Source organism: Mercenaria mercenaria, chromosome 10, assembly GCF_021730395.1.
Source record: "Mercenaria mercenaria strain notata chromosome 10, MADL_Memer_1, whole genome shotgun sequence".
Lineage (NCBI taxonomy): Eukaryota > Metazoa > Mollusca > Bivalvia > Venerida > Veneridae > Mercenaria > Mercenaria mercenaria.
Window position 1 is genome coordinate 63,636,041 of NC_069370.1, and position 19,405 is coordinate 63,655,445.

Genomic DNA, 19,405 nt, shown 5'->3' on the forward strand with positions numbered 1-19,405 from the left:
AAATACTACACACTACCCTACCCATATATCCTGTACCAACAAGTGCGTTTAATTAAACAAACCTTGGAAATATAAAAGTTGAAATGTAAAACCTTTTACAAAAATTTAAGGACTATCAGATGCTGTTTTTGCATAATAAATAGTTATAAAAAATTGAAACAATGCCACGAAATCTCTGAAATACAGTGTCTGAAGCTTCTTTATGAATGTATCAAGTGATTTACTTTTGTGTAGTTCCAACAACAGTTCATTCCACAATTTTGGATCAATAGTACAGACACAACTGTCATTGAATGTTTTGCACTTGTTGTATGGAACAACATAACGACATTCAGAATTTTCTGACGATCTTAAATCTTGTCTACCAGGAATATACCCTGTAAGCAATTCTGTAAAATACATCGGTGCTCTGTCAGTGTGACAGCTATACTTGGAAGACAGTATCTTGAACTCGATTCTTCCTTTCACCGCAACCAATGTAAGTGATAAATGCTTGTTTAGAATTGTCGAATTTCCTCCTGTTAAGGACAAGTTTTGCGCACATGTTTTGAATACGTTGCATCTTACGCACCTCACAGTTAGCTACACCATGCAGTATGACATTGCGATAATCCAGATGTTAAATAACTAGAGACAAAACTAAAATTTCAGTGACTGCTTTTGTTAAATACTTTCGGATGTTCTTAATTCGTAGGTAATTCAACATGGCTGTACGACATTTGCGTTTTACATGATCTTTAAAGTTCAAGGTTTCGTCAGGAAATTCACCGAGATATCTAATTGTGCTTTTACGTTTGGCATCATCACCAGCAATGTTAATGGAATTTGTAAAACATTTGTTCAATTGAGGCCTGCTACCAAACATAAATAAATTCAGTTTTGGAAGTGTTCATTTTCAGTTTGTTTCTATTCATCCAGTCATTGATTATAAGACATTGTCGGCTTAAGCTGATGTGGACAATGAACTGTGAATAAGCTGTAAATCCTGGGGGTCTTCTCAAAACCTACTTTTATTTCGTTCACTGTTACAGTAGCTGACATTGTGTATAAAACTGAATCTGGGTTATGTTCTATGCTTGTGTAGGAAGTAATTAAATATGGGACAATTTAAATGAATGCTAGTAAAGGAATGTTCTCATAAAACATTAGAAGTGTTACTTCAACCAAGCATGAGTAAAGTGTTTTATCAAGAGCTTTCCAAAATATACATGTACTTAGAATAAGATTTCTTTAGAAAGAAAATATAGTAAATCTATATAAGTTCCATAAATTATGTTTCCCGTTTCATTTGGTACAATTTGTTTCTGCCTTCGTTAGATGTGCGCCCATCATTCCGTTTTCACATAACCTGATTTAGCTTCTCAAAATCCTCTGCTAGGATTTAAACGGAACTTCACGGAAATTATATTTATTTTATGCTAACTGATGAAATACTGTGTTTTATCAGTGAGATATAATCCATATCACTCACTGATATCACTCACTGTAAATGCCGATCTATTTGTACATTGTGTATGAATTTTAAGTTATTTGTTTAAAACATGAGGAAATTTTAGTCGCACTTTGTTCTTTATAGTATATTTCTCGATTCAAATTATTTTACTTAATGAGAATTTCATAACGTTATGCAGCAAAAAGTAAAATAAAAAGGAAATTTATGCTGTATGAGTCTTTCTTACATCAAAACACGTCTGATGTCATGTCTGTTTACGCGCACCTATTTCCCGCGCTGAGATTAAAATTTATTGCTAAATGCACATCTCAACGTAATTAAGCATAAAATAAAAAGAAAGTTTGTTTGTTTTTCGTGAATATGGAATATATATCACCTCGAAGTGAAAAAAAAATCACAATGTCACTCGAGAAAATATTTGAAATCTCACTTCTCAGTGAGATATATTCCATATTCACTCAAAACAAACAAATATCCTCCATGTATAAAGCCTTGTGCGTATCCTCGGATTTTTTGTTGACTTTGGGTCTCATAGATTTATTTGTTGAATGAAATTTATCCGAACTACTTTATAATTAGCACGATTTGAATACAATTTCATAGGAATCATCCGTATAGATTCTAGCTGAGCATGTATTACAGGGTTAATATTTAAATAATCTTGTACTGAGTAATGGCCCTTTGAATACCATATATAAAGTCAATGAAGAGATTTCTGTAATTCATCTTCATACCTTCTGCCCAGATTTCATTGAAGCTTTCAGGGATTTACTGAAATAATATGTGCATATCGTTGTTACATACTGCTCGAAATATTTTCCGGAGTTATGTTCATTTACTAGTATTGATTTTACTGCAGAGAAAAAAATGTTTGGACTACTTCTCCAAGAATACTGCTTGAGTGATTTGACTGAAACGTCTTAGGTATAGTTGAATGTCTAATTATTCATAAGTTATGGACTTTACGTTGAATGATTATAACAATTTAATTCTGTTCATTAGGCCTAAAAATCTCTATTTCCGGTAACATGCTCAAAAGAATTAGGGTAAGTAGGTCGGATTATTTTTTATTAAAGGGAGACTTTTCGAAAATTATTTTGTGTCAAAAAATGAATACAAATAAGAGGGTTATGTCTTTAGAGCATCAGGAAGTTGTTTTCTAAATTCACTGACCATGTCTAAAGCATAAAAAGTGCAGTTTGGCAACTTTCTGTCAAAATGTTGAAAAAAATATTCTCCAAGGCCTTAAAAACATTAAGTGTCGGGCCAATTATTCAGGGTACGTCGTGATACCGGAAACAAACATTTTTTTCCCTTTACGCTTTATTAGAGACAGATATTATGTAGATAGGTCCTTTTTCATCATTTTGGGAACGCCATCAACACCAGTGGAATGAGGAAAATGCTCTTAAAAATTATTTTATTTGGAGAAATTTGAAAATCAACAAAATCCAAATAAAGATATTTTGTGTAAAATATAAATGGATTGTATTTCAGAAATTATTCAACAGTATAATTTTTGTTTTAATGACCAAACCAAATATACATACAAGTTAGCAAAATAATTTCAAAACGGCAAAATTCCTTAAAGGTAACACTCGTTTGGGAATTTTAAATTCAGAACTGGGAAAAAATACTGTCTTTGCTTTAGAATTACCTCTTTTTACTGGAGGCAGATTTATAGGGGAATAAACCCTGCTTGAAATTTTTTGCCAACACTTCATCAGATTTCAGTGATAGTAGAAAGTGCTTGGTATAAAGCCGTGGCACGTACGCTCGAATTAATGTTTACTCTGAATTCGAAAAAAATGTATTTTGAAACTCTCCCTAGATAGTCCGCATTCGATGTTCACAGTCAGACTTCACATAAACCGACAATGTCTATAACTGCGCACCTTGCAAGGTCTCCGATCGCTCGTGATTCTACGGAAACAGATGTAGGACGAAAGTTTTTATTTGCTATATGATCATCAGCAAAACCGTAGACTGATATGGATTTTGGAATGACATCAAAAAGAGTTCCAGCGTAGGTGAAATACAGCCACGGACCAAGGCAACTGCCTTGGGGCACACTTCATTCAAGATGGCGGTCTGATGAATATACACTGTTGATATTAATCTTACAAGTACGAGGCCTTAAATTGGAGTCTACCCATTGAAGAGCTATATCACAGACACCATATTGTGCTTTTAGGACATCTAGAAGAATGTCATGGTCGATTGTGTCAAATGCCGCACTTAAGTCAATCGCAATAAGGACCGTGACTTCCTTTTTGTCCATACCACTTAGAAGATCATTGACCAACCGAAGCAGCGCAGTATGTCACCAAATTGGGCACCTTTCTTTGCCCTTTCTCAAAATATATAGTGAATTAATATGCCAGTTAAATCAAAACTTAATGTGGTTCAAGAAATAAATTCAAAAACATGGGACCTTTTCGGCCGATTTGTTGAGGTCGTTGTCTTCGATTCACTTGCCTCTAACCGATTTTAGTGAAAAAACTTCTCTTCGTGAAGAATTCTTCTTACGAGGAAGCCATCAAGCGTATTTGGCCGTTCATGTGAGAATTCTTACGGTATCAAGTCAACTCGTCCCCCAGTCAACTCGTCCCACAGTCCACGCGTACCCGATTTGGTCATTTCGTCCCCCAAAATTGGTCATTTCGTCCTGTTCGTGATAAAATTTGGTCAACTCGTCCCCCCAGTCATATTGTAGCAGACTTACAAAAAAGGAGGAATAGTAAACAAACAACAACAGAAAATTCTCTTCGTTAAATCGATCACTGTTGCAGCAAAAACAGTTTTTAAAACAAACGAAAACTTATGTATATGTTTAGCATTAAATATACTTATTAAAAAAAAACAAAACATGACTTAATTTATAATATTTTGAACTTTTTATTTTTCAAAAATACGTTTAAAAAGGAGAGGGAGGAGGGAGGGGGGTGCGAAAAGGGGGACAAAATGATCAATTTTGAAATCGCTGAGGGGGACGAAATGACCAAATCCGGGACGAGTTAACTGGGGGATGAGTTGACTGTAAACCCTTCTTACCATTTGCACTTGACATCGCTCAAGAACAGAGGCAATGGTGTGAAAAGAAAAAAGTACATACAACTGTAAAATACTGACAAAAATAAGTCAACCTTCAAATGGTCCATTACCTCGACTTGATGACTCAAAATTAATTACCAATATTTTGTTTGTACGATTTAGAAATTCATTTATCAGTACCGATGTTTACAAATTAACTACCAAGCTGTTCCACTTTTCTACAAAAACACGTAATGGAATTGGATAATGAGTATCAATACGCCTACCAGGCTCTTTTATACGACATATTGACTAACATTTACTTGGCTTCACAAGTAGTTAACAATTATTTCACCTGCGTAAGCACGTTGTAATGTAGTAAGTATTTGAAAGACTTAATTTCGTGTAAATAGTTTTTAACGAATCACTGACTCAAAAAGAAATCAATTTGCAACAGGTGGTGTATACGATCAGGCTTATATATGTCGAAATCTGGCAGCAACTCCACAACTTGAATATTTTCTTTGACATTAGAGACGACTTGTGGACTTGTTCTCAAGTAAAAAAGCATGAAGATTCTAGGAGTATTGGTAAGTTAGATTTTAGTTGTAAAGTGTTTTCAAACAAGATCTGGCAAAATGTCACAAATGTAAATTTTCAAAACATTAAATTTTTTTGATAAATAGAATTTCTGTCGGTGTAAAAAAAATGTAGTTTACTTATATACCCTTTTCTACTATTTTAGCAATGTTTTAAGTCAAAATTGATATTTTTAAAACGTTGATTAAACACTGATTTTTCAAAGAATACTTTTAAAAAAAGGGCGCCGAAAAAGGGTGACAAAATTACCAATTTTGAAATCGCCGAAGCGGACGAAATGACCAAATCCGGGACGAGTTGACTGGGGGATGAGTTGACTGTACACCCTTGTTACCATTTGCACTTGACATCGCTCAAGAATAGAGGCAATGGTTGGAAAAGAAAAAAAGGACATACAATTGTAAAATACTGACAAAAATAAGTCAACCCTCAAATGGTCCATTACCACGACTTGATGACTCAAATTAATTACCAATATTTTGCTTGTACGAATTAGAAATTCACTTATCAGTACCGATGTTTACAAGTTTTAAACTACCAAGCTGAAAAGAGGAACTACGAAAACACGTAATGGAATTGGATAATGATTATTTGCTATATACAGAATGTTAAAGAACTCGAAATGTTTTGTAAGAAACTTTTAAATTTAAGCCCACCTTCAGCTCGTGGTAAGCTATTTCAACAATCCAGTGAGTCGTCTGCTCTGAACTCATTTGTTGGATGCTGATGAAATTCAAAACGGCAAATTTTCAACCGCTGGTCATGAGAATTGTCGCTTAGTTAGTTAGCTAGTTTTATTTGGCGCAAGCGTACATAACATGGCAATTTAAAACAAATGACATATGACATTGGTGAACTTCATCTGACTAGAAATACGGCATGACATAGATAAATTATATGAGATAAAAGCCATGTAATGCTCACCAATACCAGGGATAACACAAAAAAGAGGAAAGGATTCCACTAATTTCCATTGTGGTACCTGATATTGGAGGTATGATACAGAAAGTCGTGATATAATTAAATATTCAGTATGAGTATTGCGCAAAATTACATATTTCAGAAATGCATTTGAGATCACATATATTAAAACCAAAGACTGTATCACATTATTACAACAAGGAATAGTTCATTACAGAATTAGTCAGCAAAATTTAAAAAAAAACTATCATTGATAATTGTTATAGTGGAGGTTAGTATAAAGGTCTGTAAGAATACATAGCAGATAGAGGGCGTTGTTACGTTTCCACTTTATGCTTTCAACTTCTGCCCTGATAACGAAATAATTTTACACATATTGTTGAAATTATTTCGATACACCGTCTCAATGTATGAATTTTGAACCTTCGGTGAGAAATATGGCATGGTCATTTCCAGTCTCTCCCTTTGATCTACTTGAAATAAAAAGATGTAAAAACTTTATTAAGTTAAGAAACATTATTTTACGATATTTTCAGCTGTTGTTGACATACGTAACTCACGTGACTGGGAAAAACTGTATCAGCGCTGGCGGAAACAATGACGAATGTACAAAGGTAAAAATAGTAATAAGTATTTATGAATTTTAAAAAAGATAGACCAAACGTGAGTAATATTTATCCAACAGTTATGTATTAGAGTAATCAGATTTGTGGATAATGTTTCTATACGAAGTTTTCAAAGTATGAGATATAGGACTGACATCCTTAGGACGGCCGGTATAACATTAAATATTGACCCCGTTGAAAATTGACCCGGACACTGATCAAAATTTAATGTTGAAATGTTGGCGGGGTCAATTATCAACGTTGAAAAAGGGCCCATTTAATGTTACACTGTCACATTTTTATACAATCTCGCCAGGCATATTTATGTTTTCGACACACAGAAAATGACGTCAGATGACCTCACATTTTTCCGGAAGTGAAGAAAATGAAAGTATACATGCTAAACTTGAAAACAAAAGCCACATATGCATCTGTCTATAGTCAGGGTTTACGCGCAGGGGTCACCCCAGTTAGTAACTGTATCCGCGAGGAACTTCTTTTTTCTTGCCTTTTTTTTTTTTGCTAATGGGAATCTTTTTTCAGCAGTTTCTAACGATTTGAAAATACCTTGGCTTTAACACGACTTGTCAGCTTTTCATCTACGGAAATATATTTGCACTCGACTCGGAACAAACACAAATCACACAGGAGTCTGTAACGGAGCAAGGGTAAATGGAGATTTTTGGAACTTTAACAAATCGTTCAAAAGGTCATATTTACTGATGTCTAAAAGTGTCGGCATATGAATCGGAAATCAGATATTTGATTGCAGGCCTAGACATTTCAGAAATATTTTCAATAATAAATGTTGATTCTACAGAAGCGTGAAAGGGCCATATCAGACACTAATATATCTTATTACGTTACGGATCAGATTTGTATGTACTAAGATCTCCTGTGTTCCGTTTGGCGAAAAATAAATCGTTTCGAATCCACATTTTTAGGAGCGCCCCCTTGCGGTCCATTTATTTCTCAAGGGAAGTCGCCGTTTTTTTTTCTGTTATAGTCGCGTTAAAATTAAAGTGATAACATTTTACAAACTCTTGAATTGTGTGTAGTCTTGTCAGCTGTCATGCATAAATGTACATTACGAAATAAATATGTTTAAACTAATCTCTGTATATAATTAAGTATAGCATAAATGTTTACACGTTGCTTTTAGTGAATTATTTTATTTAGAAAGGGCTTAAATCCTTCACGGCAGATTTTTTTGGTAAAATTACGTTTATTTAAATATATTGGTAATCGTGACGTTGAATATATACAGGATAATTTAAGTACACAATAAAACAATTTTTTTTATTAGAATACATTCACATGGCAGTTTTGTCTATTTTACAATGAAACTTTTGGTTCTGAAGATAACTCAGACAGAATATGATGTTTTTACCTGTTCTTTTTTTATTTCTGCGAATTGTTATCAACGGTTGGTATGAAAATAAAACTTAACACTTGTTAACAAATTGACGTAATCAAATTCATATTTAGTAAGCCAATTCACACCAAGTGAGGCCCTGAAAGGGGTATGTAAAATGGGGACTGTACGAACGTTGACTGATGATAAATTCATTTACAAATTTTTCTCCATAGTATTATATTGAAACTTTCCCAAAAATGCTGCAAAAGTCTTTCCGGATCAAGTAATGTAAAGTGACCCAATGTCAGGCCTCCTTGTGTCGACAGTGAGCATGCGCAAAAACATCCTCTTTCCCAGTAATTTTGGATAAATATATTTTAAAACAGATAAATGTAAGTCATTTATTTAAACAGAATATTTATCAGTTTTGTTTTTGTTTACACCAGTTTCTGTTGTAAGGGATTGCTATTAGACTGGGTGTTCAATTTTATAAATAACCGATTGCAATCGAAAAATTCGGAGGTAGTCAACTTTATCATCTGTCCCAGTTTATCATTAGTACCAGTCAATCATCTAGTAATATATATCTGTGTCAGTTAAACGGTTTTCATAAAAAATGGTAAAGCAGTTACCAGAACTGTTGAGTTTAGCATTTAATGAAATAGGAATGGGTTTATCTGGCATAACTTGTTATCTGGCCCATAAGGCGTAAAAAATTGTTTCCGGTATCCCGACCTACCTAAATTTTTGGCCGTGCCTAAAAGTTTTTTTGGCCTTGGAGAATATTTTTTTAACTTTTTAACAAAAAGTTGCAAAACAACACTTTTTATGCTTTAAACATGGTCAGTAATGTTAGAAATCAACTTTCTGATGCTCTAAAGGCATAACCCCCTTATTTGTATTCCTTTTTAGGCACAAAAATTACATAATTTATTTAGCATGTTACCGGAAACAAAGATTTTTTTAAGCCTAATAGGCTGATCTATTTTCTCACTGCTTTAGCCGGAATATTTATAATAATCCTACGGATGACAAGTAAATTTTGAACTCCGGAACGTTCATGTATTTTTTTCTACATGTAGTAAACTAAAATCGCTACCGGCAAGGTTTTGGTATTAATTTATCATTTACCATTTGCGTATAAGTTTTGTAAAACATCTTTGTTTCAGTTTTGAAAATTTGATTTGAAATTTAAAGCTCCTTTAAACACAAAACATTTGCAATGGCGTTGTGTGCGTCATAATACTTGTGTAAAATGTCACTCATTAATGATGACCTGCCTTTTCTATCAGGTGATATGTTTCTAAAAAGTTTCAGGCTATCAGCAAATCTTATTAGATTGTCTGCAAGAATTGAGTGTACATCACATGCATTCATTCATAAATACTTTGGCGTCGTAATTAGTGTTCTGTGCCCAATACGCATCGGATAAATGGTTTTATCCATTTTTTTAAACTGTTCTAGAGTGCTAGCCGACAACACTGGAATCAATTAATAGCATAGCCATGCATGTCTAACCTCGTGACTCTTTTAGGAATATATCCAGTCGATGGACGTTTGTTTGAAATGGGGACATTCGGTCGTCATGTCCGTCGACGCTATTTGAATAATATCAGTACCAACATCTGATGTACGAAAAACTACTTGTAATCAAATATGTACTGTTTACCTGCGCATTTATAAAATCACCAGCATTCATTATAACAAGTGTTGCACTCCAAAAATATCCGAATTTTATTCGCATCTGTGTGAAATTGCGTTTTTAGACTATGTACCAGTAAGGTAATTTGTTTTAGCATTCTGCCGATCATGTATATGGAGGCATAAAACTGCCACCACTTAGCTATTACTTTTCGCGAAAACATAGAAAGTTTTCATGAAAACTAAAAAATATCGTAAAACAGATATTTTTTTTTCATTAATGCAAGATAAATATCTTAACATGAAAATTTGCTAGTTAGTGTTTTAAACTACCACAACATACCAGATAAAGTTTCGTGATACCAGCTTAATTTTAATGAAAGTAAACTTTTCATGATATTTTTTTTTACTAAAGGGTATAAATTTGGAGTCGGAAAATAGACATTCAGAACAGAGCGGCCCAGTGTTAACACTGTCTGACTACGTGAGTTCGAGCCCCAGCTCCAATTAAAATTACTGTGTTTTTTATGAGAAAATCATCAGTCCGCTGTAGGACCAAAACTCACGACCCCCTGCTTGCAAGTCAGGTGCTGTACCAACTAAGCTAACCGGGCTCCTGATTACTCAGAAGCCTCGAATCACTACACTTCTCTTCGCTTTAACTTTGAAGGCTTAACCTTATAAAGGAATCGAGAGCGGGGCATCAACTGTTGAGCTTCTAACAGAGTTTAGCCCCTGCAAACCGCATGCTCGCCATAACCTTACTACTTAGCCTTCCTCTACAGTGAAATCGCAGAGCGAGGCATCAACTGTTGAGCTTCCAACAGAGTATTGCCCTGCAAACCGCATGCTCTTCATAACCTTACTACTTAGCCTTCCTCTACAGTGAAATCGCAGAGCGAGACATCAACTGTTCAGCTTCCAACAGAGTATAGCCCTGCAAACCGCATGCTCTTCATAACCTTACTACTTAACCTTCCTCTGCAGTGAAATCGCAGAGCGAGGCATCAACTGTTGAGCTTCCAACAGAGTATAGCCCTGCAAACCGCATGCTCTTCATAACCTTACTACTAAGCCTTCCTCTGCAGTGAAATCGCAGAGCGAGGCATCAACTGTTGAGCTTCCAACAGAGTAAAGCCCTGCAAACCGCATGCTCTTCATAACCTTACTACTTAGCCTTCCTCTACAGTGAAATCGCAGAGCGAGACATCAACTGTTCAGCTTCCAACAGAGTATTGCCCCCGCAAGTACCACACAACCCAATTTACCTCGTCGCCAATGTTGTATTTTTAGGAGAAAACTTCTGCCCAGTGTAGGAAATACAATTTTGCTTTCATGAAAATTTATCTGGTTTCATGAAAACCACAATTATTTTTGCGAAAAATTGCACGAAAACGTTCTTTAAGAGTTAGGTCCATGTTTCGGAGAAGAAAGTTCGTACATCACCAAATCATAGAAAGAAAGAAATGTTTTACATGAAAATTAAACAACATATAAAACATTTATAATATTCTACAAAACCTCTGTAAGTCTCATGACCGGTAAAAATGTAAGGGACGGATGGGTTGTTTATAAAGATGTTGTTTGTTTACTAAAACATTCTGTGGTTTTTGTCGAGCCCGCTTGCGGAAGCGAAGACATAGTTGTCCAAATGGCTGTTCGGTGTATGTTCGTGCGTGCGTCCGTCCGGATTTGTTTGTCCGGACCATAACTTTGACATGCATGGAACAATCTCGTTTATATTTTGCACGAATGTTAACCTCAGTGAGACGGAGTGTCATGCACAAACCGCAGGTTCCTATCTCAAAGGTCAAGTTCACACTTGGAGGTCAAATGTTAAATTCAATAATGACATTGTCCGGAGCATTTCTTCTTCATGCATGGAGGAATTTTTATGTACTTGGCACAATTGTTTACAACCATGTGACGGAGTGTCATGCGCAAGAACCATGACCCTAGGTCTAAGGTCAATGTCACACTAAGAGGTAAAAGGTAAGATACAAGAATGACTTTGTCCGGAGAATTTCATTTTCATGCATGGAGGGATTTTGATGTAACTTGGCACAATTGTTCACCAACATGAGACGGAGTGTCATGAGCAAGAACCTAGAATTACTTCCCATTGTTGTTACTTTAAATAGCTTATATTGTAACGTTTTTATTACTGGTCGTAGGGAAAAATCGAGACCCCTTTTCTGCAGTACAATATGCATGTTACATCCAATTTTGAGGTGTATTTTGACCTATTTCTACTGGTAAGGATTTTTGTGTGGACATAGATTTTTTTAAGATTTACTTCCCTTTGTTGTTACTATAAATAACTTATATTGTAACCTTTTGCAATCTTTTATTTGGCATAAATGTTTGCCTCAATGAGACAGGGTGTCATGTGCAACTCCTAGTCCTTTTGACAGCTGACGGGCTCGACATGTTTCCCGTGGGCATCTAGTGTGAGATACTGGTTCAGTTTAGAGCACTAACTAGCATTATTTCGTGTTAAAGTATTTAAAGGTACCAAATAAAGACAAATAAAAAGAACATAAATCTTTTAAAAAAGACTACATATTTTGAAATATACAACTAAACATTACGATAGCCGTGCAATATTCCCTTCAAGTCAAAGCATGTGCAGAGAAACGAATGAATGTTTTTGTATTTTCTTAAACTGACATGGGTGGTCATTTTGTCCTACTTTCATGTTTATCGTTTTTCCGTAATCGATCGGAAATTCTTCGGGATCACGTGATTTCAAAATTAATTCAAACGAATATCCGTTTAAAGACGCGCCACAAAATAACTTATTTTTTGTATTTCCACGATAGCAATTATACGTGATTTGCATGAAAAATATGAGATATACAAGATTTTAGTTTCAAATTGACAGTGACATATATTAGGCCAAGGCAATATGTTTAATGTCTAAAATAGTATTGAATTAATGTAGCAATATGTACAGTGTCTTTAGGTAAATTTCAATCACATTTTGTTTCTACAGTGTAAGATAGTTATTCATCTATATTCTTAAAACTTTGCTGAAAAGAAACTGACTGCATAAGTTTGCAGATCAAGTTGTGAAAATACATTTATTCTGGAAGGGCCTAAATTGTCCACCCGAAAACTTGTAGTATAGCTGTATAAGTAATTAGACCACGATAATCCGTAAATAGCCAATCGCAAAGCAGACTTTTACCCGTCTATATTTCATATACAACAGTAGCGTTGTATATATATCGGGGGAAACCGGGGCAAAAAACGCGTGAATTTCGTGTCAATTTACCATCTAACAATACAGGCTAACGCCGGAGTTAAATGACCTTGCAATATTCTCACCAGTTATCAATGGAATAAAAAATACGACTGACTATATTAAGGTTTAGCAGTATATCACAAAATAACAGATTTTTTTAGTAAATGAACAGGACCTTGACGCACAACTTATCTGTCCAATACATGCTTTACTGTTCTGTCCCACAGAGTTGGATACTTAAAATATTCTTAATGAGTTGTCCCCCTTTGAATAAGAATGTCATTTGTAAAGAAATAAATGTAAACAATTGTCAAAAACGATGTTTTACCTAGTTATGTAAAGTTTAAACACTCGCACGATGTTGCAAATGCATCAAAACGAAAACATGTAACAGCTGTTTAAAAATGGTGAGTTTTTAAAGGCGCTGAACTGTCCAGAAGTGTGGCCCCTTCATGCAGTCCCTTTCCGGAATTCAATACATACATGAATAAATTGACAATGATTTTGTAGAATAATATAAATGTTTCATATGCTGTTAAATTTTCATGTAAAACAATGCTTTCTTTCTATGATTTGATGACGTTTGAACTTTTTTCTCCGAAACATGGACCTATACCTTAATATCGTAAAAATGACCCCATGTTATTGGATATGAGCCGTGCCATGAGAAAACCAACATAGTGGCTTGCGACCAGCATGGATCCAGACCAGCCTGCGCATTCGCGCAGTCTGGTCAGGATCTATGCTGTTCGCTAACAGTTTCTCTAATTGCTATAGGCTTTGATAGCGAACAGCATGGATCCTGACCAGACTGCGCGGATGCGCAGGCTGGTCTGGATCCATGCTGGTCGCAAACCCATTATGTTGGTTTTCTCATGGCGCGGCTCATATCAATAAAATTGAATTCCAATAAACTACATATTTGTAGTGTAGAACCAACTTGGTAAAAACGTAATTTACACATTCACTGAAACGTTTCCAACAATTGTAACTTTTTATGTTCACTTGTTATAAAATAGACATGTCAGCACGATCCTTACATTTGCAAACATCTGGATCCAGCTGTTCGAAACTTTAACAGTCGATTAACTTTATCAGTAGATTTCGACAAGTTAGAAAACTTAGAATATCAAATGTACTTGTTAAGGATTATAATAAACACTGAATCATCTTTACAGTAAAATTAAAACATCATACTAGTGTTTCCCACCCACCAAGACTAGTTTTGTGCCGTGAGGCCGTTATGTGTACTCTATCGTGACTCCTTCCGAGATATCTAAAATACCAAGAAGAGTTTATGTGTCTTTTCCTTTCTTTATTACAAATCCACAAATGATAATAATAAAGTAAAACAACACAAGTAAAGTCTACAAGAAGAGTCACTTTACCGAGGAAAAGACCCGCTTTTAAACTCGACGTTCTGCTGCAGGCTCAACGATAAAAAGGTGCTTAAAGGGTTTCCGCTCATAAAAGATAAGATAAATTATGGTCAAAGCTTGCGATCCGGTTTTATCACCATAAAAGTCATCATAAAGATTTTACCAAAGATATGAATTTTACTAAGGATATAGTTATAGCCTACAGGTCTAAAATGTTTTTGATACAAAAAATATTTAAAACTGCAAACTTTATAAAAGAACGATATTTAAAAAAATAACTGCATAATTTACCGCATAAAAGTTTCCCCTCCTTTATTTTACTTTATTCCTATAAAGTGTTCCTAAAAAGTAGGTATATAAGTTTTTCTACCCTATTGTCCTCTATATGCAGGTGGTTGTCTTAAGAAAACAGTACAAAACAATACAATACAATATACAACAAAATTCTAAGATACAATAAGTGACCATAAACTTGTATATAATACAACTATAACAGTACTTCATATCATCCACTTGATGTATATTATATATTAGTACTGGAAACAGTTATATATGTAGTATTGTCATTTTATGTAGAATGAATGTTCTGACAGCAATATAAGTGGCTAAATAAACCGTTCTGTTATAACCACCATAGAACTAAACATTTACATAATTTCTATTGTATATTTACAAATAACAAGTAAAGCATTGAAAACATAAAAGTTAAACACATATTGTATAAACAATGTCAATAAATGTCCTTTCTATAGGTGTAATCTTTTAATTTTGCAAGGCAATAGGCACTGTTTTATAATGTTATGATAGTGGCATAAGAAGATTCTTGTGTTTGATATAGAAATGTACCGAATATGCATTTTTCATGACATGTCGCAACCTCCTAGATTTTAGAGAATTTATTCTGATGTGGGATTCAACATATGATATTTTGCCATTAAGTTTGTTCTCAATTTGGAACTGGTCCCATGTAAATGAAACAGCAGCTTTTAGGAAGCCCTGTACCTGTATAAAGGAAATATCTCGAGGAACGCTAACTTGCCAGTAGCTGGGACACAATGATAGGTTGTGCAGAGGAAATTGAACACATGACACACCATTAGTTATTTCCACCACAATTTGGGTAGGACAGCTTCTGAATGAACAACTTTTTATCAACAAAATAGAAACAAAAATAAGTGTGAAAACACATAAAGTTAGTATGTAATGATCTAAAGTAATATCTAAATTTATCCAAAAATCATTTGTTGGTGTAGGTATTGTGCTTTGTTTCTTATAAATAAATGAAGGCAATGTAGCTGCATGCGCTGGTTTAATAGATGTTTTCTGTAAAACTGATACAATAAGAAGTAATTTTCTTAACTTAACAGACAGTACTATTACTACAATGAAAGAAAATGCTGCTACAGCAGTTGTACAGTATAAAAGTATGTCATCACTAGTAGGCCAGTCATCTTGCAATATTATGTCGCCAGATAGTAATGGGTCAGTCAAAGACTGGAATACCATTGCATCTTTTTTCGCAGACTGAGCCATTTTCTTAAGACTTAAATGTGCCTTTCTATCATCTGCAATAATGTTTTGCATTGAATGATTATATATTTGGAATTGTGGTACATTTACTGACAAAGGATTTTCAAACAACGAATTACTTTCAATATTTTGTAAGTCGGTATCATTAAAAAATTGTTGTAACAGTGCTAAATTGACTGGGTGCAATATACTGGTTGTATTTTGATGGCAAGCTGTCAGTCTAGGAGGTAAATAGAGAATGGATGTAGAGACAGCACATTCACATGGAATACTTATTATACAAAATAAACACCCCTTTTCCATTCTTGTACCATTTTTACAATCATATTGCATTGTATCTATATTGTAAATTAAAACTGAAGTTTTAGACAGCTGAGTAATACTTGATGACAACTGATTGATCAAGAATCTAAAGTTACAGTTCTCTTTGATTTGCATTTTGTCGCCTTTGAATAATGAAGAAATACAAGTATGGTGTGTTATTGGAGTTAGTGTCTTACCAAAATTACACATTGAAGTCGTTTGTCTTGATTTACACTGATTTAAGTCAGACAATTTGAAAGTTGTATAGTATTGCAAGTCATAGGTAATCACAAAAACTTCAGGCAAGTCAAGCAATTGAGTTGCATGGTTTGATGTACTGTTAACTGGTACTGGAAACGATATAACCTTAAAAACTGACAAAGGCTGATGAAATGCCGAAACTGGAAACTTAACTGATATATACAATTTTAAGCCTTGTCTAGCAAAAATAAAATCAACGTTTCTATATATTTCCTCAGGTCTATTAAAAATCAAATAATGCCCACTGAATTTACTGTGCAATAACTGTTGTATATCCAATAGGGTTTTGTGCATTACTGTAACTGGAATTAGATGTGGGGATAATTTGCCCTCAACCAGTTGGTAAATTCCCATTAACAACTCATCGAATCGGTGTTCAAGTAGTCTTGACTTTTCAATTTGTTTTGCCAGTAAAACATTCATAGTTGAAAAGGATTGTTCCAAGTTTTTAAAAGATTCATATAACTGTGTCTGAATATGCTCAATAGCCAGTTCATTTTCTTTCATGCCATTTACAATATTTGAAATTCTTTCATCAACCGTGTGCATATAAGATGCTAAATTATTTTCCTGATGTTCAATACTCTGCACCATAGTTCTTGATAATTTGTTAAGTGAATTTATATGTTTGGCTAACATTTCAACATCCTCAGTTGTTGCTGTACCAAAAATACTTTTGGAAAGTTTCCCTATAAATGGTAACAATGATCTGCGTGATCTGGACCGCTTTGTTACTGTAGTGTTCATCATTACTTCAGTTTCTCGCCTGATCTGATTAATTTCAAGTAGAACTTCATTCACAAGTTTACAAGTCTTTGGGTTTTGACTGCAACCCGTTATGTCTCCAATATTTAAATTATCTGGCATTTCCAGAGCAAACGTATGCATCCAGCTTTCACTAGCTAATTGCATTTTAGATAAAGGCTCGAAAACTACACCATAGTTCATTCGCTGCAACTCATTTTGAAGTTTCCCAGATACCGGATGGCAGACCAGGACAATGAGAATGAACAACAGCATCGGTCTCATCCAGTCCACTAGAAAAATATATAAGAAATTGACTGTTATCTACCGTGGAAGTAATACCTGCGCAGAATATTACATCCTATCAGGGAAGGTTGTTGAGAAGAAAAGGAAAAAGATGACAGAATGACACACACAAATTACACACTAACACACACTGTTTCACACAGCAACAGACCTTTACTGATATAGGGATAACAAAGGACTTATATTAAAGCTACAGTAGCTAAAAAAAATTTATGTGGCAAAAAAAACTCGATGAAGTTAAATCTCTTTAGTTATCGTAATGATATTAATCCTATGCTCCAAATATGAACAATACATTAATAAGAAGTCCCAAAATTTAAAGAAGAAATCTTTAATAAGGACCTGTATTGAATAGAAGTACCTGTGAGTTTTAACAGCTAGAATTAAGGTTGTTTGAGCCCTTGTTTGTCATTTTGACATTCAAGTAGTACTACATATCTTGTAATATTTATTTAATATTTTCTGTACTTTTGTACATACTAACTGTTTTATAATACATGTCCATACATTTTGTTAATATTGGATATTACCGATACATGTATGTTTAATTTAAACAATTACAATTACGACTTGGTTTTTTCTAAATAGCGATATCCTTGTCGCTTTCGTCTTTTCCCAGTTTTGGTATGGGTCACGTAGTACAGCCTTTTAAGCTCAGGAGAGACATCTTCCTCATCCTGCCATGATGGTTTATACCTTTTGTTCTGCCATTCTAACAGATACTGTCTTTTTCCATTTCTGAATCTTTGTCTCAGAATTTTATTGACTGTGAACCATCTATCCTGTGACTGGGATTTCGGTAATTCAGCTTGGTTTGGGGAATTTGGAATGGTATCTGACTTACTTCCATCTTCCTGTGACGGTTTAGATGAACCAGCAGTTGGTTTACCAGATTTGTCTAGGGTTAATTTGGCAGGAACATCTTTGTCTTTTTGTGTCTTTGGCTTTTCCTCAGTAGTTTGGTTAGGTTTATCCACTTGGCTTTCAGTTGAAACAGGTTCCTCATTGTCACTTTCTGTCGTGTCCTCTGTGCCACTGTTTTCTGTATCATCTTCTACATCTTCCAGACTGTGTCGATAAACCTCTGGATTATAATATTTCTTCAGATTGCGAGATGTATCAAAGGATCTTGAAACTTTGTTGGTCTCACAGTCTGCCAGTTTGTAGGTATCATTAGGGCCTTTAGCTACTATATAGTAAGGACCGCTCCATTTTTCTTCTAATTTACTTGACAATCCTGGAGTATGCTTGTGATTCTTTTTCATGACTAGTTCCATCAACATAAAATCTGATTCTTTTGCTTTAGCATCATGCCTTTCCTTGCTATCATTTTGTGTTGTCTCCGTATTTGTTTTGGCAGTGCCATGAACCATTTTTAAAGTATCTATGAGTTCCCTAACAATGACTTTGTCCTCTGGTTTGAGTATATCTTTTGGAACTAATTCAGTATCAAATGGTAACCTCATTTCACCACCAAATAACATTTTGTATGGACTGAAGCCCGAAGTTTCAGTATTTGGCTGAGACCTCATTCCCATAAGTACTACGGGAAGTACACGATGCCAATTCTTTTGATCCATGGCTACATATTTAGCAATAGTTTTTCTTATAGTTGCATTCTGTCGTTCAACACAACCATTTGCTTGCGGGTTGTAACTAGCAGTTTTATGCCTAGAGACCTAATACATTTCACAAATGGCATTTACAAGTTTTGACAAAAAGTTCCTACCCCTATCAGTTACAATATTTTTACTAGCACCATACCGACAGAAAATTTCATCATGTAAGATTTTGGCAATTTCAGCTGCTGATTGAGTTTGAAGAGGAAATGCTTCTACCCATCTTGTAAAACTGCAAACACAGACAAGAATGTATAAATGACCTTCTGAAGTTTTTGTAAGTGGACCAATTATGTCCAAATGAAGTCTTTCAAAAGCTCCTACTACAGGAAGGGGGTTTAATGGTGTGGTAGAAGCATTTGGGTCTCTTTTCACTCTTTGACACTTATCACAAGATCTGATGTAA

At 34.6% G+C, this 19,405-nt stretch overlaps 1 protein-coding gene across 1 annotated transcript in view; it reads left to right on the forward strand.

Annotated features, from left to right (window-relative positions):
* Window positions 1-4,977: 4,977 nt before the first annotated feature.
* Window positions 4,978-19,405, forward strand: part of LOC123561399 (uncharacterized) — a 47,086-nt gene continuing 32,658 nt past the window's right edge. Inside the window, exons 1-2 of the mRNA XM_045353746.2 lie at window positions 4,978-5,076; window positions 6,544-6,621. Coding sequence (XP_045209681.2) covers window positions 5,056-5,076; window positions 6,544-6,621 — 99 coding nt within the window. The 5' untranslated portion in view covers window positions 4,978-5,055. The remainder of the gene's footprint in view (window positions 5,077-6,543; window positions 6,622-19,405) is intronic.